At 38.2% G+C, this 20964-nt stretch overlaps 3 protein-coding genes across 7 annotated transcripts in view; 2 read left to right on the top strand and 1 right to left on the bottom strand.

Annotated features, from left to right (window-relative positions):
- The window catches only part of col4a2 (collagen, type IV, alpha 2), a 79644-nt gene extending 69353 nt beyond the window's left edge, over nt 1-10291 (top strand). The window contains exons 32-48 of the mRNA XM_056754487.1: nt 133-276; nt 1139-1270; nt 1823-2004; nt 2093-2156; nt 2619-2693; nt 2793-2900; nt 2982-3089; nt 3234-3305; nt 3705-3830; nt 3915-4031; nt 5365-5526; nt 6088-6186; nt 6649-6795; nt 6936-7052; nt 7467-7658; nt 7957-8243; nt 8332-10291. Of these exons, the coding sequence (XP_056610465.1) occupies nt 133-276; nt 1139-1270; nt 1823-2004; nt 2093-2156; nt 2619-2693; nt 2793-2900; nt 2982-3089; nt 3234-3305; nt 3705-3830; nt 3915-4031; nt 5365-5526; nt 6088-6186; nt 6649-6795; nt 6936-7052; nt 7467-7658; nt 7957-8243; nt 8332-8586 (2387 nt within the window). The 3' untranslated portion in view covers nt 8587-10291. The remainder of the gene's footprint in view (nt 1-132; nt 277-1138; nt 1271-1822; nt 2005-2092; nt 2157-2618; nt 2694-2792; nt 2901-2981; nt 3090-3233; nt 3306-3704; nt 3831-3914; nt 4032-5364; nt 5527-6087; nt 6187-6648; nt 6796-6935; nt 7053-7466; nt 7659-7956; nt 8244-8331) is intronic.
- An 849-nt stretch (nt 10292-11140) lies between these two features.
- rab20 (RAB20, member RAS oncogene family) lies at nt 11141-14250 on the bottom strand. The gene is made up of 2 exons (XM_056754494.1): nt 13828-14250; nt 11141-11842 (listed from the first exon to the last, which is right to left on the bottom strand). The coding sequence occupies exons 1-2, from the start codon at nt 14015-14017 to the stop codon at nt 11301-11303; spliced, it is 732 nt and encodes a 243-aa protein (XP_056610472.1). The 5' UTR covers nt 14018-14250; the 3' UTR covers nt 11141-11300.
- Nucleotides 12721-20432, top strand: naxd (NAD(P)HX dehydratase). 5 transcript variants are annotated; one of them, XM_056754493.1, is made up of 11 exons: nt 12721-13276; nt 16258-16707; nt 17054-17192; nt 17374-17419; nt 18212-18300; nt 18500-18608; nt 18951-19001; nt 19358-19462; nt 19647-19767; nt 19851-19971; nt 20043-20432. In XM_056754493.1, the coding sequence occupies exons 2-11, from the start codon at nt 16353-16355 to the stop codon at nt 20191-20193; spliced, it is 1287 nt and encodes a 428-aa protein (XP_056610471.1). In that variant the 5' UTR covers nt 12721-13276; nt 16258-16352; the 3' UTR covers nt 20194-20432. The 5 variants fall into 5 exon arrangements, with proteins under 5 accessions (XP_056610471.1, XP_056610470.1, XP_056610469.1 ...); XM_056754492.1 differs by lacking the exon at nt 12721-13276 and adding an exon at nt 14384-14744; XM_056754491.1 differs by lacking the exon at nt 12721-13276 and adding an exon at nt 14384-14879.
- Nucleotides 20433-20964: the final 532 nt, after the last annotated feature.

The raw sequence follows: 20964 nt of genomic DNA, 5'->3' as shown, positions 1-20964 counted from the left end.
CTTTGTTAGTTATTATGCCAAAACAAAGATTTTTTTATGTAACTGGACCTGTGTGGGAAGCAACACTGTTCATCATTATTGTCATGATTTTTAGTTTGAATAGCTCTGAAATGTACATACTTTACAAAAAAGGTGTCAGAGGGGGCGAGGGCATGGAAGGGTTCGATGGAAAGGTTGGAGAGAAGGGTCTGAAAGGATTTGAAGGACGGAAAGGAGAGACAGGCCTTCCAGGTGAAAGTGGAATTACTGGCTTTGAAGGAAACAAAGGTCTAAAAGGTGAGATTAGAGCAATTTTATGTATACACATATACAATACTGTAGATACCTCACGGTATTTGTATTAATTTACCCAGGCTTTTTCAAACTGGGGTCCAGCCAGGGATCCCCAGAATGCTCAAAGGGGTCCCCTTGAGACACAAATACAGCAAAAGTTGTAAATTTCTACTCAAGATTATTACAGTTTGATTACTTTGTCTTTATAATATCACACTTATTTACTAACAGTTTAAATGCTTTTTTATACAAAAAATATATATGTATTTTAGAAAGGGGGTCCCTCGCAAAAGACTCATCATATTTACATTAACATTTAGTCATTTAGCAGACGCTTTTGTCCAAAGCAACGTACACATTAGGGGAAAACAATAGAAGCAGTAAATAGGTGCAGTAAAAACTGGTGTCAGTCAGCCTATCACAGTATACGAAGCTTAGAATCTTTTGGGGGGGATAGAAAAGTAGAAAAGAAGTAGAAGACATTTACATTACATTTAGACATTTAGCAGACGCTTTTATCCAAAGCGACTTACAAAGAGAAGACTGAACTAAAGTAGGGGTCTGTGGCATGAAAAAGTAAACAACCTGATCGGCTGTAAATGTTACTGCACAAAGTCAATGGTGCTGAAGCTCAGAAAACGTTTTTAAACTAATTTTTACTTTTCGCATTGAGAAAGAAGTTTGTTTTTGTTCGTAATTTTATATTATAAATGAAAAATGTATTCCTTGTGATTTCAGCCCTTTGATGCAGCAGTTGTTAGTGCAGGCTACATACTTTTACCTTTTTTAAATGTTACAATGTCTTGAAAGGTCAAATACACATTATGTGGGCATATACATTTGAATGTCTTGTTTTGCGGTGAAGGTGACAGAGGCCTGACAGGCCCTCCAGGTGAAAAGCCAAATATATATATTCCACCACACATGAAAGAGGTCATGAAGGGGGCTAAAGGTAATAGTGGAAACATCGGCGAACCTGGCTTCACTGGTCCCAGAGGTGAGGATGGTGTTGTATTGTATTGTATTGTATAGGGTACCGTGAATAACATACTTTATCTGAACGACAGGATCTATAAGAGCTCTGTGGTAAAGAGCCATTGCATCAAAATCAGCATATTCTATTTTTTTAACGTTTTGTAATTAAAGGGACAGACCACAAACAAAAAAATCTGTCTTTACTCCCCCTCGAGTTGTTTCAAAACTGTATACATTTCTTTGTTCTGATGAACACAGAGAAATACATTTGAAAGAATGCTTGATACCAAACAATTCTTGGACACGATTGACTATCATAGTAGGAAAAATGACAATGGAAGTCAAAAGTGCCCCAGAACTGCTTTCCTACATTCTTCAAAATATCTTCTTTTGTGTTCAACAGAACAAAGACATTTTTAAAGTACTTTTTATTTTTATACTTAAAAATTATACCTAAAACTTAAAACCTTGATAAGATTATAATTCCAGAAGAAACATCACAATTGTATTTCATTTACAGGAATGTGTTAATCAGACACTTCTAACATTTCCTTCACCTTGTATTTGTGGCCAGGCCCAAAGGGTGTACCAGGTGTTCCAGGAACAGAAGGGGGAGACGGATATCCAGGAGAGCCGAGTGATACAAAAGGTACCGAGGGTCCACCAGGGGAAGAAGGAAAAGCAGGGCCTAAGGGAATGCCTGGCCCTACAGGACCATCTGGAATTGAGGGTTTCTCTGGAATGGATGGACCTACGGTAGGATGATTTAAAACATGTCACAAAATCTCCTTAAATTTGAAAGTTGTTTTGGTGTTTATGATTAGTTTGGTTGTTTATGGTGCAGGGTGAAAGAGGCACACCTGGTGCTTACGGACGACCTGGAGAAGATGGTATCAAGGGTATCAAAGGTATAACAAATCTATGATACGATATGTTTAAAAGGTTAAAAAACATTTAAATGGCTGTAGAGTTTAGGATCATTGATGAAATGTTGACTTCAAAACATCCTGATCTGAATATGTTTAAATGTTTTGTGGACAAAAAAAAGGTTTTTGAAATGGATGTTTTAAAGAAGTCAGAATAGATGGAAACTCATTCAATAGTGTTTTAAAAGCACTCCGGGATTGCTTACCAAGCTGATTAATAAAATGCCAAAAGTACATTATTACAAATTCTAGGCAAACACTGACTACATTGAAGATGCCAAAATGTAACAGTTTAATGTGTTTGGATAGTTTTTGGCAACAACATAATTTCCATAGTCACATTTCTTATATTCCACATAGTTGTGATGAGTTTACTATTATTCCAAGAACATTAACTGGATAAACGGACAAAAAGTTAAAACTTATTATTTTCCTTTATTCAAGGTGAATCGGGTCTGATAATCAGTCCTAAAGCAGCAAAAGGGTTGCCAGGTGAAGATGGGCTAACTGGACCCCCCGGTTAGTAATTTCCCTTTTTTATAATGCATCTTACACTATTTTAATAGTGGCTGTTGCTGTGAATCATTACTTAAATGAGTTTTAATGTGCATCCATTAGGTGAAAAGGGACTCTTAGGTCAACCTGGAGACAGAGGAATCCCAGGTTTTAATGGAATTGATGGGACAAAAGGTCATTCAGGAGAACCAGGAACACCGGGACCCCCAGGTACAACAGTCTTGATTGATTAATGAATGTTCTTTCCTGTTTCTGTTATTTGGGTTTTAAATAGATTAAATATTTTGTCAGGTTCTGATGGACTAGAGGGTTTCCCAGGAAACCAGGGTAGTAAAGGCTGGCGAGGTGAACCGGGAAAGCCAGGAACACCTGGAATCCAAGGCCAACCTGGACAAAAAGGTGTAGTTCTGACACTTAATATGTTAAGATTGTCTGAAGACAAAGTACAACTAATTGTATTACTTATTTGTCCTGTCACTTCACGTCAAAAGGGTCTGAAGAGCTGTTAGATAATGTTACATTTTATCTGGTTCTTTCTTCTAGGATATCATGGTCTTAAAGGAATACTTGGTTTAAATGGCCTGAAAGGTGAAAAGGGTGTCCAGGGCATTCCAGGTACTTACTATATTTGTAATCTTATTAAAAGATGTAAGAATGAGTCCATTATTAACCTTAAACAGTATATATTAAACATATTATGAACAAATATCATATGAATATTACATTTGTATTTACATTTAGTCATTTAGCAGAGGCTTTGATCCAAAGCGAGATACAAGTTGGGTAAACAATGGAAGCAATTGGATCAAACAGTAGGACAACAAAAAACATAAAAGCAATAAAAACATGTCTCACAAAGCCTACTGCAGTGTACGGAGCCAAGTTTAGTTTACCTAAGCATGCTTTTTTTCTTTTTTTATATATATTATTATATATTTTGTTTCTTTTTTATATTAATTTTATGACCTTTCTGCAAAAATTGACCATCTCTTGGTTACACTTTGTCTACTGCAGGTGAGGACACCTGGGGTCCTTCAGGTGACTCGGGACAAAAAGGAGAGAAAGGAGAGACCGGTATCCCCAGCACACAGGCTGGCCTCCAAGGAGATTTAGGTTTCAAAGGTTCCATTGGAGATACAGGTAAAATGCATATTCTCTCTCATATTAAGAAACTACAGGATGATGCATAGTTTCAGAAAACTGACCACCCGGACGTGTTCACAGGTGTTAGGGGTGACTATGGAGCTCCAGGTGAACGGGGACCTCCAGGACCACAGGGGTTCTCTGATAAAAAAGGAGTGTTAGGTGACTTCGGATTTCCTGGCACTAAGGGACTACCAGGTAAAGTATAGTTTGTACAATATATAGATCTTTCCTGTAGCTCAGTGGTTAGAGTATAATGGACGATCATAGGTTCGATCCCAGGGATTGCACATACTCATATACAAATGTATCATATAATGCAATGTAAGTATCTTTGAATAAAAGCGTCTTGTGAATGTAAATATATTTAGAATAAATGCTAGAATTGACTAATTATTTAGAAGCAGTTCTTAATATGAAGTACAACTCTCAATAAAACAGATAGAATTGAGGATGCCATTACTGTAAAACTTGACATGTTGTTTAAATCACAGTTTTAACAATGTCATTTAGTTTCACTAAAGATTTTCTAGGATCAGTTTAGTTTTTCAGTACATGTGTTGTTGTTTTTTTGAGCTCAGAGATTTAAAGGTCCAGTGTGTAGTGTTTCGGAGGATCTATGGACAGAAAATAATATAATACACATAACTATGTCTTCAGAGGTGACCTTACATAATAAAGCGTTATGTGTTTATTACCTTAGAATGAGCTATTTCTATCTACATACACCAAGGGTCCCCTTACACGGAATTCGCCATGTTGTTTCCACAGTAGCCCTAAATGGACAAACTGCTTTAGAGAGCGTGTTTCGTAAATACAGTATCTCCTTCGGCAAAGAAGCGAAAACGTGTAGTGCTTCAAAAAAGAGAGGGGAGGAGTGAGCCGTTGGTTGCAATTCCAAATCTCACCGCAAGATGCCACTAAATTTCATACACTCCACCTTTAATGTGTTGACCCATACAGTAGCCTAGCATAATATAATGATACATTAAACCGTACATTAACATAATACAATTAAAACATGCATACATTCTCTTGACATTATTTGACATAATCGTTTCCTTTCAATGAAATTAAATAAAAAATGAAACTTGGGACTGTCCTTATCCTCATGTTAGTATCTCTCTTGAGTTAACTTTTGTAGAAAAGGGCCTATATTTGTTTGCATATTGCTTATATAGAAAGTAGCTCATTGTCGAGATGGTTGCAGAGTGAATTGGCATTTTTTAAAGGGACTTTCCTACTACTAATATAATAACAGACCATTTTTTCATGTTTCATATTAATAACATTATTCAAACAGTATTTTGCTAAACGCAGGCAAAATTATGTTTTTATCAATGTTGTAAAGCAAATTCACTTTTATATATTGTGATAAATACAAAAGTAAACCTGTCCCTGGACTATATTACCTTTAGGAATTGGTTTTTAAAGATGTTTCCTAGAAACCAACCACCACAGTTTGAATGTGTGGTATTAAATTGTAAATGAATCTTTTATTATTTTATGACGATCTTAATCTAAACTGCAGGCTTTCCTGGACCCAGAGGAAAACCAGGTTTCCCTTCTCAATTGGGAGCAAAAGGAGAGAATGGGAATTTAGGTGAAGTAGGATTAACTGGAGAAAAAGGAACCCTGGGGGACAGAGGAGAAAGAGGACCGTCAGGAGATCCTGGAGTGTCAGGAAGAAAAGGTAGATTATGAATATTCTGACACCGTGTATACGCTTGAAAAAATAACCCTTTCTACTATTACCCTTAAAATCGCTGTAAATAACATGGAAAATATACATTTTCTAATATGTTGCAATGTCACATCACCTCTGGTTGATGTTTTATTATTTTATTATTGATATTATTGATATTTATTATTGACTAAGCCCTTTGAATGGTTTACCCTCCGGAGTGAGAGCTTTGAAAGGTTACAGGGTGTACGGGACCAAACTGTTTCTAGAAGTGCCCTTCTGTGTCATCATCCGGCGCCCATTGCGTCACCATGCAAAGAATCTGCGCAAAGAATCATGGAAAATCCTTTCGAAATCCTTCGTTCTGAAGGGCCCTTTGAAGTGGCCAGTTATGAGCACTTCGCTTTGGAGTTCGAGGAGGATTACCTAGCTCGGAGTGCTCGCCCTAGGACAGCAGGCCAAACAGCTTTTTAGCTGTTTAGCTTTTTTGTTGCTCCTTTTGTTCGGGTATGATAATTAATACCCATGAGAATTAAATAGTCATGTAGAAATGTATTATTTCAATTAAAGGTGAAAGGGGGCAAGCAGGAATGATGGGAATTCCAGGAAGACATGGTTTTCAAGGTGACGGGGGACCTTCTGGACCTAAAGGAGACACTGGACCCCCAGGTGATTGTGTTTGCCTCCGTGATTTTGTTGTTTCCTGATTAATAATAAAAAAGTAAGAATCTATCTTTCATATCCCACAGCTATAAGTGGTCTTAAGTGGAAAATATGTGGTTTAACAACAATACGGGTTCTAAGAAGCATAACTTTTTTGTTAAAGTGATAGTTCAAGCCAAAATTTTAATTCTGTCATCATTTGCTCACCCTCTTGTCATACAAACCTGTATGACTTTCTTCCTTCTGCAGAACACAAAAGAAGATGTGTTGGTAACTGAACAACGGCGGGATCCATTCACTTCTATTGCATGAACTCAATGGGTACCGCTGTTGTTCGTTTATCAACATTCATTTTTGGGTGAACTATCCCTTTAACTTCTCCAAAACAAAAACCCTTGAGCATAACATCATGTTGCTCTCATTTCTTTATCTAGTGTGACAGCACCTTTATTTTGTTCTTGTTCCTAGGTGGTACTGGCTTATCTGGTGATAAAGGACTTCCTCCAATTCCAGTAAAATTACCAGGGGAAAGAGGACCTCCTGGTTCAATGGGTATTCATGGACCACTGGGACGGACTGGAAAAGTGGGCCCTTCTGGGCCTCGTGGTGATGAAGGTGAGAAAATTCCAAGCCTTGAGCAATTAAATAATAATTAATCACAAAGATTGATATTTCACAAAATAAACTTGAGCCAACGGTCTTCATTGTATTCTGTCTGTCTGTTTTCGGTTTACATTAATGTTGTCTGTTTATAGGGTTTATGGGTCCAAAGGGGCACAAGGGCATGCCAGGACTCCCCGGTGTACCAGGAACTCCAGGGTTCCGTGGTGAACCTGGACCATTGGGGTACTCTGGTTTGCAGGGAGAGGAAGGTAAATGGTGTGCTTGTGTGAATGTAAATGCATGAGGATTCTGGGGTAGATTTGTGAATTACGGATTGCGGAGGCTTTTTTCCCAACTGTGCATTTCATTTATATAAAAAATCACGTGAATTTCATGAAAATAAGATAATAACTAAGAAAATTTACTCACCATCTTGTCATTTCAAACCAGTATGACTTTTCTTCTCCGAAGAACTCAAAAGAAGATATTTTGAAGAAAGTTGGTAACCGTACAGAATTTATACACTTCTATTGTTTGAACACAAAACTAATGCAAGTGAATGCTTGCCAGTTAACAACATTCTTCAAAATATCTTCTTTTGTGTTCTGTGGAAGGTTTAAAATGACAAGAGGGTGAGTAAATCATGACAGAATTTTTGGGTGAACTGTCACTTTAATGTCTAGGGAACCGAGGACAGCCTGGTTTACCTGGCCACGCCGGAATGCCTGGTCGCAGTGTCAGTGTTGGTTACCTGCTGGTGAAGCACAGCCAGTCTGATCACATTCCTATGTGCCCTGTGGGCATGTCCAAATTATGGGAAGGATACAGTCTGCTATACTTTGAGGGGCAGGAGAAGGCCCACAACCAAGACCTGGGTAAGCCAACTGTTATGCGCATTTGGAGCATGACAAGCGATACTATTGGATAATTTATTGACAAACATACAACAGTTCGAACGAAGTGTACATCTGATATTTAAAATCTTTGTGAAATGAAGTTGCAATGTTTATTATATTGGGAGCAATCTGACCAAAATGGCTTCTACAGTTAGAACAAAAGGGCCGGAACTTGATTTCATCCATATGTAGATTAGTTTGAAATGAAATGTTTTAATAATTTGTTTTTGTGTTAACCCAAAATGTTTCAGTATTGTGGTTCTGTTTCGTTATCCAGGTCTAGCCGGGTCGTGTCTCCCTCGTTTTAACACCATGCCTTTCCTGTATTGCAATCCTGGTGATGTATGCTACTATGCTAGCCGAAATGACAAATCCTATTGGCTGTCCACTACTGCGCCAATTCCCATGATGCCCGTGGAGGAGGCAGAGATAAGACCGTACATCAGCCGATGCTCTGTGTGTGAAGCCCCATCTGTGGCCATTGCAATACACAGTCAAGATATAACAATCCCACAATGCCCAGCAGGGTGGAGAAGTCTGTGGATTGGCTATTCCTTCCTCATGGTGAGACTAAATATTAACTATTTGTGCTACAGACATCAATGTTACTGTGAAACTTAGTTAAATTGTCATCTTTATCACACTTACAAAGCACACGGCAGCTGGAGATGAAGGTGGCGGTCAATCGCTGGTTTCTCCAGGCTCTTGTCTAGAAGATTTCCGCGCCACTCCCTTCATCGAGTGTAATGGGGCCAAGGGTACGTGTCACTACTTCGCCAACAAGCAGAGTTTCTGGTTGACGGCTATTGATCAGAGCTTCCAGACGTCCCCAGCCTCTGAGACGCTAAAAGCCGGTCAGCTCCTCTCACGCATGAGCCGATGCCAAGTGTGTATGAAGAACCTGTAATCTATGACACCTGGGTCATCATCACAATTTACATTGGCAGCAGAATATTTCATTCCAGCCTGGTGAATGGACGTCAACGTCACAGACAGGTTTCTAATATGATTCTAAAAAGACATTTTTGCTTCCACAAAAAGCCCAAAGATTTTCGTTTCACCACTACTGTGTGCCTTATGACTGAAGTTATTTAAATGTGCAGAATGAAAAGCCAGAGATGCATGAAAAGCATAGACACTATTAGCCAGAGATGCATGAAAAGCATAGCAGTATATTACTCTGAACCTATGTACTTTTTATATGAAATGGTGCTTACTTTCGAACTTATTACCTCGGCATTATAACACATGATTCTTTGTTATAATATTACCAATAACATACAGCTGAACCAAAGAAGCCATGCTTATGCACTACTCCACCCTTCTATATTATGAGGTAAGTCAATGTTATCAGTCTCATTTAAAACTCAGTTAAGCTTTGGAATACAAAACATCTTATTCGTTGTGAAAAAACAATATATCTGCAGTCGTCAAAAATAAATTCAGAACTTATTTCTGTGCCCCACACACATATTGTAAATGAACAATCAAATTTTGAGGTTGAGGGGGTGAATAGTTGAGAGAAAACAATGAAGTTAATAATATTAATAAATGTGATTCGAGAAATCTTCAACAAATGTCTGGCTTACTAGTAAATTATTACTTATATTTTTAAATACTGTTATTAGAACTTTGTTACTGAAATAATTTTTATCAGAACCACACTTGTTAAACAAATCGAAATTTTAAGAATAAAAATTACAATAAAATATGAATCCCAGCTCTATAAAAGCCATTACATCTATCCCACCAAGTTTTCAACCCCATTATAGCCGGCTCAGTTTTAAATTAGGCTAAGGGCTAATCGTTACGCTTAAACATTGTATAAATATATTACGCTTGCACTAACATCATCTTCTGCCTGTACAATATGTTTGCTTTGTGTTTTTATTTTTGAGTTGATAAAATTGTATTGAACATCTGTATTAGCCCTTTGTTTTCACACCTGTAACAACTATAGTCCCATGGTGAGAAAATGTGACATTTTTGTATTTATTTTCATGTAAGATCATAAGCTCTTAACTTGAAACTTTTCACTAGAGTTTATTCACACAAAGGGGTCCTTCTGGTTTGTTTGATCTTGCTCATGGTTAACACCAATTGCACTGATTTTACTGAGGTTTACAGGACACAAGAAATGGTCAATCTGTACTAGATGAATCATAACTTCTGCCCATGCATGCATAATGCAGGCTCTCATTATTCCATTGATAGAACTTAAAAGTATGTAAACAATGACTTAACCAAAAGTTTGGGTCAACTAAATGTTCAACCTAGACTTTGAGTGGCTTTGCTTATTGTCAATTCGTATTATTACCCTAACACACATAAACCACTAGCATTTGATACCAAAAAGAATCACAAAATAATAAGTTAGCACCACTTTTTTGCTAAAAGAAAATGTCACTGTACTTTTAAAGGGATACTTCACCCAACAAAATATTTTTTCCCTGCTGTGGGAGTCAATGGGGGCGATTTGGAACAATCTGAGGGAGAGTAAATCATGACAGAATTCTTTTTTGGTGAAGTGTCCCTTTAATGTAATTATGTGGAATATATGAAGATCTTTTAATGACTGTTATTGACTGCCAAAATAAATGCTTTGTTTGTTACATTGTGTCTTATTTCTTGTTTAAGAGGAATAATACAGTATATTATAGTACATTTTAAAGCATAAGGATATAAAGTATGAATATAGAGCCCGGAACAGGCAAATAAATTCTGTAAGACAGAACTCTGAGCCTGCCAAAAACATGCATATGCAATTTTATTGAACAACATATCCCATCCTTCACAATCACAAAGATGACGTTCCACACAAACAGCATACTTATACTTAAGGGGTGATATGGTGCGATACGTGTTATTAGTGTATTAGACATGTAAAATTTCAAATATTAAAGTGACGGAACAAAAGATGCATTCTATCTAAAAGCGAATACTCAACCTGCTCAGCCTGGAACGCCTCGTGTTACCACACCCCCACAAATATACGCCAGTTTGTGGTATGATTTGACCAAGATCGCCCAAATGTATACATAGTCAAGTAAGGTGGACGTACCTGTCAGTACAATTGCTTTGGAACCTGATGTTCCAAATATGGTAAGAGGCGTTACACTTTCGTCACACACTTGCAGTGTTCGACCAATCACTTTGCACCGGTTAACTGGCCAATCATAGCACACCTTGCTTTTCAGAGCGATGAGCTTTGTTAAAAATCTGCGCATTTCAGAGAGGCGGGGCAAAGAAGATATACAAACATGTACGGTATGTGGAAAATACAGCGTTATTGAACCTTAAATCATGTATACACATTGCATTAAATCTAAAACAAACGATAATATTCGTTTTAGCCGAGTATTATGACCCCTTTAATGTGAAAGCTAAACAAAATCACGACCAATCCAAATAAAAAACAAAATCATAATAAAACTTATTTAAATTGGACAAACATCACCAAGTGCTTTTAACATTTTATTCACATAAAGAAAATGTAATACTGTCCTGAAATGTTTTTTCATAGTAGTAGCTAAAAGTAATTTTATTTCAATATGAATATCTTTGATTAATTTCTCATTTGGCAATGACTGAAAAACCCCAACAATCCCATAATCCTCTGCACTAGGAACAACATCCTGCTTTATTCGTTTTGACCTCCATGGGTGACTCAAGGTCCACTGTGGAGCTCTCCCCCTCGCTCCTTTTCTTCAAAATGGAGGGTAGTACAAGATCAAAGAGAGATTCAAACAAAGTGTCCACGTTGTAACCTGTTTTAGCACTCGTCTCAAAGCACATCTTGTCCGCAGGCAGGCAGGCCTTCTCCTCCAGACCTTTATAGCGCAGCACGTGGCTGTACAGGGCAATTGCATCTTCCCTGCTCACCTGTTTGTGCAGAATTGCGGGAGAAGTCGGACACGTGACGACGGGATGAGGCTCCTCCGCTTGCTCCCCGTCTGTTTCTGGCCCTTGAACGTGAGTGTCGGTCAGATCCGCCTTGTTACCCACTATGGCAAAAATGCAGTCAGCGTTGGCAGTGTCGGTCAGGGACAGGAAGCGGTTTTCCAGCTCAGCCAGGCTCTGCCAGTTTGTAACGTCATATGTGAGTATGACTGCAGCCGCTCCACGGCAGTACATCGAGCCGAGGCCGTGGAACTGCTCCCGACCTGCACAGCACAAACAAGGTACAAAGTTTAACAGAATTAAAGCCAAACAAACACTGAGGAAAAGAATCCTAAATCCTTCTGATGGGCCGAATCTACTTTTGGAAAGATTGCAAAACGTTCTTTCTCCTTTAACAGAAAGAAAGCAAGGTTCAAGAGAATATTTATAGCTATACAAACACAAGAGCTCATTGTTGTAGAAATATGCAGTGGCTCCTACAGTTGCTTCTACTGTCTGTGTGAAGCTACACAAGGATGTAAGACGGCTTTGTTTCTCATGCTCCACCTCATGCTCCAAATGTAAAATAATGTTAACATCTGGCTACACCTGGCTAAAGTACTGTTGTGTTTGATTTCAATTGTTCATCTTTCATGTTTCACAGATTCTGCATCTCTAATTCATTTTCTTTTAACTAGGAAACATTTCCACTTTGAGACTTTTCAAATATTTCATTCTCAAATTATGGCACTACATCTACAAATACAATATATATTACCCGTTTCCCAGATAAACAGGAATACAAATATGTATATTTAAAAGAATCATAAGCCTTTTGTCCTGACTGAAAACAACATCAGATGTTTAGGAAAAATATTTTCTATTTCACTTAGAAAACATCACAGTTTTGATTCTAAAAGCTCCTATTGACACCTGCCTTCAGTTTAACAATGTCACATGGACTCTGTTTGTTTATCTTCTTCTTTGGAAAAATAAATATGTTAATAACTTGAGTGTCACACATTTAGTTAAAATTTTTAAATACAATATATCAACGGTATATTATTATATCTGGTGAAATAATGTCTTTCCAAATTTCAATCGTTACTGTCCTTCCAAAACCTTTTTCTTGGAAAGAACACGATTAAATAGTGTGTTGTCAAAGTTGAAAAGCACTTTTTAATAGATTTTTTTGGTTATAGATTTTCAAAACCTAGTGACAAACAAAAAGTGTGACTAATAATGATTTGTGAAAAAAATGGCCTACTTCATAAGTTAAGAATCTACAGCTTTATGCTTGAGTGAACAGTGAGGAACCTTGAGTTTCCTTACACACAGACTCTCTGACTAGCTCACAAGCATGTGACTTTTGCCTGATAAGAGACCACAAACACTATTTCATGGGGTCATCCGTCAGAATAAATCTCCGTAGGAAGTGACTGAGCAGAATGAAGAAATGTTTTGTTGAAAACGGGCAATACATATATTACGTAACGGAATAAAATTCCATAGGAAGTGACTGGGCAGAATAAAGAAGAAATCTGTAAAGAGGGCCATTCGTATTTTACGTAACAGAACAAACTAAAGTAAAGAGATGTTTTTCTCTACAAATTTCTCTAGAGTTATATTTTAAGGAAAGGAGTAGTAATATGATTGCCAATTTCTAAACAAAGGGCTTGAGACTTCCATTATTCCTCAAGAAAGCAAAATGTGATGAGGTGAGGTTTTCAAACATTCACCAAAACATTTATCTTAAGGGGATGTTTACTGTTAAATATATGCAGATGAAATAAAACACAAGGGATCCATATAACAATATAAGCATTTGTTTTACTGTATAATCTTTTTAGAAATCAGCAGTAAACTTTGCTTGCAACATGGGCAGGTTATTTAAAGTCATCTAAACAAGGAACAAAAAGTGCTGCCCTCTACAAAATGACCATTACAAACACTGTAAGAAAAGCAATTACAAACACTTAATCGGGATATGAAAAATAACGGTGTTACAGAAAACATGAAAGCATGTTTTATAAATAAACAAATGTAGTGTTTTTATTGTAATCAGTGTTAAAATATGTATAGATGTGTTGATAAAAGCTTGGAATATGAACACACAGCCTATGTGGAAAATATTTATGTTTCATAATCTTCGTAAGCCTAAAATGTTTGTATAACGTGTGTGTATCAAAACTACCTGAATTCCTAAAAATAAGGTGTCTGTGTCCTTTTGGACCGAAACACCTGTTTGACTAAATAACATATCCTTTACCTGCGGTGTCCCATATGGATATGTTGTAGGGTCCCCACTGTTTCAAGAAGAACGCCCCTCCGACGGTGCTTATTGTGTCCTTAAACTTTTTTTCAGTGTATCTGTGAAGGAGAGAAGTCTTTCCCACGTTCATGTCCCCCAGAATGACGACTTTCACGTCGGGTTTCTTGGTCCTTGTGGCTTGAGGCATGATTCCAAACACATGCCACTCATGCAAAGTCAATGATTTAAAAGCACAACATAAACAACGCAGCTGACGGGCGTCTGTTTTAAAGTGCAAGATTTAACATCCTCCGGTTTAACATCCTCCATACACGACATAGCAAAACAAAGCACATTCGCGTATATTCGGTGCTACACGATTGTCATGTTCTGTTTCCTTTCTATAAAGTTAACAACCAAACCAATTCTTCAACGCAAGAGTAGTTTGAAGTTGGATTTAACATTGGTGGGCGGCGCCGACTCAACTTCATGGCTACGTCAGAGGAAGTACGCTCTGGAGGCGGGGCCACGTAAACATTTTGTTATTGACGTTTCAACGTGATTTTTAACCACACTTTGCTAAACTCTGTAGCACTGTTGTAGAATTATTTGGTAAATGTCAAACACGGACTTAATTTCGCTAATGTCACCACGCATAAGCGGGAGCGCAGAAAACGTCAGCGGAAGTCTGATGATAAAGAGGGCGGACGAATATATGCGTGTATTTCTATCTAAACGCAAAAACTCGTGTGAATCATATCCATAAGCAAACAAATACTGAACTTTGTTCCTGTCGTCTGATTGGATATCACAGCCAGTCCCCGTACAAGTCGCCACAGCTTTCTCTCTCTTCCTGCTTGAACCAGTGAACTTGATGAATCTGCTCAAACGTGCCACCTACATTTTCTCTGAACAGCCACTAAGTCTGTCAATTGGTAAGATCGCAGTTCATCGTTGGTTGGTTTCCCAAAGCTATGAGTAGGTTGAGAAGGACGGAATGCATGGACGTTCACTTCTCGTCGTGATAACTGTAATCGTTGCAATTGCAGCAGTGTTGCTTTATGATAAAGGTAAATGTACAGCAAATGCAGTCGAAACTGGTAGTTGATAAATCTGTAGCATACACACAGTAAGGTCCGAAAGCCAGGTATCACTGGGGACTTGTGACTTGCATTTTGATTTAATGCGACTTGCTTTGAATTGAGTGAAAAGTTATACTGAAAGGACACTGGCCATCTCGAGCTGCTATGGATTAGTAGGTGCAAAACTTATTTATTTATGTAATTCCATTGCCAACATGACTTAAAAGGTACTTGTGCAGTGCAAATGAGTTATGGTCAGTGTCACAGAGTGAAACTTATGTAACGGTGTGCTTTTTATTCTCATTATTTTTAATACTGTAAAACTTCCTGTATATATCCAGTTTAATTGCATTTTGAATCCCAGATTCGTCGGTGTGCTCTTATATACTTAATAATACACATTTATCAGATGCTTAAGAAACGCATTTTTATAGTCGTTTTCTCACACTGCGTTCACCATTGGGCTGCGAACTGCACTGTCTTGATGACGTAGCGCGCAACTTCCAGTGACGTTCTCGGTGTTGTTGGCGCGAGTAAACACACTGGTGAAGTTCTGAGGAGCTTTGCATAAACCAGCTCTGTCAATCTCTGCAACTCGGCTAGGCCTTTGTGGCCATGCGCTCGAAAAGCGCGTGAAACATCGTCAAACCGAGACGCGGATATGTCGGTTTAATCGATGCAAGACCGCGGTATTTTGGCCAGTTTGCTGAAGCGCTCGGCTGCCTGTACACAACACCATGTTAGTGAATGCAACGCGGGGTTTCCTGTGGTCGGACATGGAGACCAGGGCGCTGTTGAATATCTGGGGTGAACACGACGTGCAGACGGCTCTGGACGGAAACTTTCGGAACAGCCACGTATACCGGGACATCGCGAACCGCCTGTGCGAGTTGGGCTTCGATCGGACACCAGACCAATGCAGGATACGGGTTAAGAGCTTAAAGAGGCAGTATTATCAGGCGAAGGAGGGATCCAAGAAAAATGGGCAGTACCACAAGATGTGCAAGTTCTACGACGAAATGGAGAGTATATTGAGCAATAGATCCCTAGTAGAGAGGCATGACATTGATAGTGTTGCTGTTGGAGGAGATGAAACGATGGATGAAGATGCTGAGAGTGCTGAACTGTTGCACGACACTCAGATGGATGGCAGTGGTGAATGCTCCTTTATGGAGCATCAAGTGAAAACTGAATATCCATCCTTCCCCATTCCGGTGACAGTGGGTGGCATGAGTATGTACTCGTCTCTCATACGCCTCAACTTATTCTGATTGGTCAGAATGACGATGATCTGCCATGTTTCATCAATGATGTTTCTCGCATATGTTCGCTTTCATTAACGCTCCTGTGCACTTTGTTTTCAAAGGTTCCTTTCCAGCTAAACCGAGCAACCCGCCCAAGGCGAACGCAGCCTCGTCATCCACTAGCAGGCCACGGCGGAGCAAGAAACGGTTTGCCAACATGTCGCTGGAGAAGCTGATGGAGAAGTTTTTGGAACAGAGCATGGAAGCGGAAGAGAACTTTTACAGGCTCGAGGAGCAGCGTCTTCAGGCAGAGGATAAGCGCAGAGAGGAAGAACATTCCAGAGAGTTGCAGATGCTTCAGATGCTGGGCCAGATTTTCACGGGCATCAGCACGGCCTCTTCTGTACCACCACACCCTCCGCAACCAACCGGTATCCCCCAAAGTAACCCTACCGTATCCCTCTTGCATCCTTCTGTTGGAAATCGTAACCGTCCCACTGCCTTGACTGAGTTTGCCAGCCACAGCCAACCAGCTGGCCCAGGTCTGCTCATGGATGAGGGTGACGTTGAATGTTCGTCTGAAGTCATATTCTAAAAAGGACCTTCCTCTTATTATGCAGCCAAAGCCGAAAACGTTTTAATGCTAAAATTTCTGACTTGTAGCATTACTGAAAAACTATTAGGCTATTAATTACTTTTGTTTTGTTTCCTAAATGTTGTCATTTTTATTGTTTCACATCTTTTAGATGTTTATTAGTTTGCAATGCTAACTTTGTATAAGGAACCGGCCAAAGTTCAATTCATAGTGTTAAAAAAATAACAGTCACAAGTTTTCCTTGCTTGAATTGTTCCACCTTGAAATGACATGTATAGAACACAATGTTGTTGAACTGATCATTGTTGCTGTTCTTTTCTCAGTCATAGAGCGCTCCTTCTCCCTGGGCACAACTGCGATGGACAACGTCTTACCTCTTGTAAAAAACACAATTCCTCAGCTGACGTCCAAAAAACACAAGGGTCAGGATGGGCGTATTGGAATCATTGGTGGATGTCAAGAGTAAGTGATGCACAGATCTATCTCAGACATATACACTTGACAGATGACTAGCTAAGAAGCAATTCTCAGAGTACAATGTGCTGTGATAAACCTGCACAATGACTAGTAGTATTATGATTCTTCACCTTTCATTCTCTAGATTTTAACTTGCCTGGTAAAATATACTTTTTATTTTGGCTAGGTACACGGGAGCACCTTATTTTGCAGCTATCTCGGCTTTAAAAGCAGTAAGTATTCTGTTCATTATTCACCTATTTATGGTCTTGTCATCTGCATTTTTCTTTCAGACTTTTTTAGTAAGAAAGTATTAATGATAGTTGCTTGGCTATCATTTGCATGGTTTGTGGACATATCTCTGAAAGATGAAAATGGAAACTTAGAAAAACTACTAACTGCTTGGTTTACTTACAATCATGTCATTCCAAACCTTTATGACTTTCTTTCTTCTGCAGCACACAAAAGAAAATACTTTGAAGAATTTTGGTAACTAAACAACATTGGCCACCATTGAGACAATTCTCAAAATATTTTTTCAGGTTTTGAATAAAATTACGTTGAATAATGACAGATTTTTTTATCTTTGGATGAACTAGGCCTGTTATTTTATGTTTTTTTATGATATGTTTGAGCCCCCCAAAAAATCAGGATTATAAACAGTTTCAGTGGCAACAAAATAAACAAACGTTTTGTGGCCCAAACTTAAATTCTGCAAGACCTCTGCAAATAACCAATAACTGTTGAGTAGTTTAAATTAGTACAATTGATGTATAAGAAAATATAAAAATTTAATTAAACACAAATCAGACATGATCTTCGGGTCAAGTATGTGCGTCCGATGAAACCGTCTGAAAACACGGTTTGTTCCCCCACAATAAGCTGTCTAACACCAATTAAAAAACCTATTACCTGATCCTAGATAGCAAAATATGCTTTTTCCAAATCCTATTTATTCTGATCCAGATTAAACTTTTTGAACAGCCGGCCTTGGTCCTTTAATTTCTAATCTTTCTGTTTTTCAGGGAGCTGATCTGTCTCATGTATTCTGTACCAAAGAGGCAGCCCCAGTGATCAAGTCCTACAGTCCAGAACTCATCGTTCATCCAGTACTGTGAGCAGGAAATCTTATTACACACATACATGTATTGCAAGTGAATCGTATTAAATTTCTCTGGTTGCCAACAAACAAAACTTCCTTACAAGTAATCAAATATAGACAAAGAATTTAATACTGGGCACTGGGCCACTTTCATGGAGATTTGAGCATGATGGTATAATGTGCTTTGTTTCTTTCTTGTCTGTACCCCTAGAGACAGTCCTAATGCTGTAGAGGAGATCGAGAAATGGCTACCAAGACTTCACAGTCTGGTTGTTGGTCCGGGCCTTGGAAGGGAGGATATGCTTTTAAAGAATGCAAAGGCGAGAGTCTTTTTCAGCGTTTTTGAAATATTTCCCCAGTTCTGTACAAAGTGGCAGTCAAAATTGAGGACACACTGATATTTAAAGCTTTTTGATCTAAAAAAAATAAGTATTTTTTGTGTAAACAAACATCAATTGTGTATGTATTTTAGTCATTTTAAACACTTAATATAAATTGTCGGGAGCTGAAGTGTCAAACTTTTGACCAGAATTTCAGGGCATTTTGGAAAGTGCGTTTCCTTGCCAATATTTTGCATATTCACATAGATTACATTAACATTTATGTTGGGTTAATACAGTGTTTTCAATGAATTGACAATGGTTCTTTCTATTTCTTTATAGGAGATTATAGAGCGGTCAAAACTCAGAAGCATCCCAATCATCATAGATGCTGTAAGTACTGATTGTTTCTCTAAATTACAGCTAAAACATGGCTTATTTTAACAGTACTGAAAAGGTCTGCCAAACAAATGTCATTTATGAAGAAATGTAAATGAATGTTTAGTGTTTCATCTTACACTAAAAGTACATTTACATTTATGCATAAATGACTTAATTTTTTTACATTTAGTATCTGTTGGCCTTGGCATTGTGTGGCTGTGCCCTACCAAGGCATCAGTCATTCAAACTGTAATAGCCATATAACAAACAGCTGTATAACCGTTATTAAAGCGTTCTCCATCTATCGGCTAATTGATGGTTGTACAAAATAAATAATTGTGCATGCATGCTTGTATGATTCTTAACAGGATGGACTTTGGTTAGTGGCAAAAGAACCATCAGTTATTCAAGGATATCAGAAAGGCATCCTCACACCTAACGTTATGGAGTTTAGTCGTCTGTATGAAGCCATGGTGAGAGAGAAATCACACTGTGTACATCTCATAACTGCATACATCCTCTTTGTGTCCAAGTCCATTTCTTTTTGTTTATAGCCCCACTGAATTGCCAAATTATAATGGCTGATTGACAAATAAATGGAAGTAGAAGGTAAACTAACAATGTCATTATTCATTCTAAATCAAACTTCATTTTTAGCACCACGAGCCCCTGGATAGCAACGACCACAAGAGAAGCGCACAGCAACTAAGCATCGCCATGGGTAACCTAACCTTGGTTTTAAAGGGAGAGGAGGACATCATTACTGACGGAAAAAACAGTCAGTCATTTACTTCAAATATTCTATAGGTTCAGTTCATCTTATCTTTCTCTCTAACTCATGTCTTTTCTGTCTGTTTTCAGTGCTTAAGTGTAGTCAGGAAGGCAGTGGACGCCGTTGTGGGGGACAGGGAGATCTGCTTTCTGGCTCTTTGGGAGTCTTTGCGCATTGGGCATTCAGCTCATCCACAGATGCAACTAAAGGGTAAGGTGCTTGGTATTTATTGTGTCGTAGAATTACACTTTCAGGTTAACATAATTTTTGTGTTTTTTCAGCATGAATCCCTCACTGGTGGCTGCATTTGGTGCTACTTCTCTAACAAGGCAATGTAATCGTCAGGCGTTCCACAAACATGGCAGATCTACGACCACCTCTGACATGATCCAGGAGATAAGCAGCTCTTTCAAGAAGTTGTTTGAAAGCTGAATGACATAGTCCACACTCTTGTCTGTTTAATATTACATAAAGGTCTGGAAGTCAATGCTACTCCAAATAAATTAAGTGAAGTACATTGTTGATCATCTAAAATCATTGTTGATTTTTTCCTTTTAGTTATAAAGTGCCTCTTGTAGTTTTGCAATACACTATCAACTGCCTGTCCATTTTCTTGTCTGTGTGGTGGGAAAGACCTCAATAAATGTCATACACTGTTTTTTATAAACACATATTTGTCTGTAGATGTGTTTTGTTTACAAAGATCTTTAGATTCATAGAGGATATCCTAACTCACAAAGAGACAGTTTTAACTTTTCCCTAATATGAATGAATTGCTCTGTTTTCAGGACTGGGTGCAATTTATTTATTGGTCTGCTTGAAAACGTTGACTTTCAAGTATTTAAACAAATGCTGTACCTTTGTAGTTGATGTTCCCCCACAAAAAGCTGTCTAACACTTGTTTTGTCAATAACTCACCATCCTTATTAAGTATCTGCAAAGTATTACAAATCATTTCAAGTGGTTGTCATTTTCAGATATAGTTTGTTATTCTATTAAACTAACATGAAAGTTTTAATTATAAATGCTCCTGTTCCTCATTATTTATCTTAGTCTATAAAGAAATCCGTCTGAACGCATTATCACTGACATTTCATTCGCATTAAAATATTTGAATTGTAAAATGAGAAGTGCACAACTGCCCTTTGCACATTTAGAAGTCATTAGTCTTGTTCGACTTGATGTGGCGCCGCAAGAACCAAC

The sequence above is a fragment of the Triplophysa dalaica genome, chromosome 8 (genome assembly GCF_015846415.1).
Source record: "Triplophysa dalaica isolate WHDGS20190420 chromosome 8, ASM1584641v1, whole genome shotgun sequence".
NCBI lineage: Eukaryota > Metazoa > Chordata > Actinopteri > Cypriniformes > Nemacheilidae > Triplophysa > Triplophysa dalaica.
Note: the sequence above shows the minus strand (reverse complement) of the source record. Positions and strands in the feature narration are given on the sequence as shown.

What these genes read in the sequence shown, in the direction of transcription:
- rab20 (XM_056754494.1), bottom strand. Translation starts at nt 14,017, where the DNA reads ATGCCTCAAGCCACAAGGACCAAGAAACCCGACGTGAAAGTCGTCATT. An exon ending in ATCCATATGGGACACCGCAG is followed by an intron (nt 11,843 to 13,827) that starts GTAAAGGATATG and finishes TGTGCTGTGCAG; the next exon opens with GTCGGGAGCAGTTCCACGGC.
- naxd (XM_056754489.1), top strand. Translation starts at nt 15,629, where the DNA reads ATGTTAGTGAATGCAACGCGGGGTTTCCTGTGGTCGGACATGGAGACC. An exon ending in TGCTTTTAAAGAATGCAAAG is followed by an intron (nt 18,609 to 18,950) that starts GCGAGAGTCTTT and finishes ATTTCTTTATAG; the next exon opens with GAGATTATAGAGCGGTCAAA. An exon ending in TCCACAGATGCAACTAAAGG is followed by an intron (nt 19,972 to 20,042) that starts GTAAGGTGCTTG and finishes GTGTTTTTTCAG; the next exon opens with CATGAATCCCTCACTGGTGG.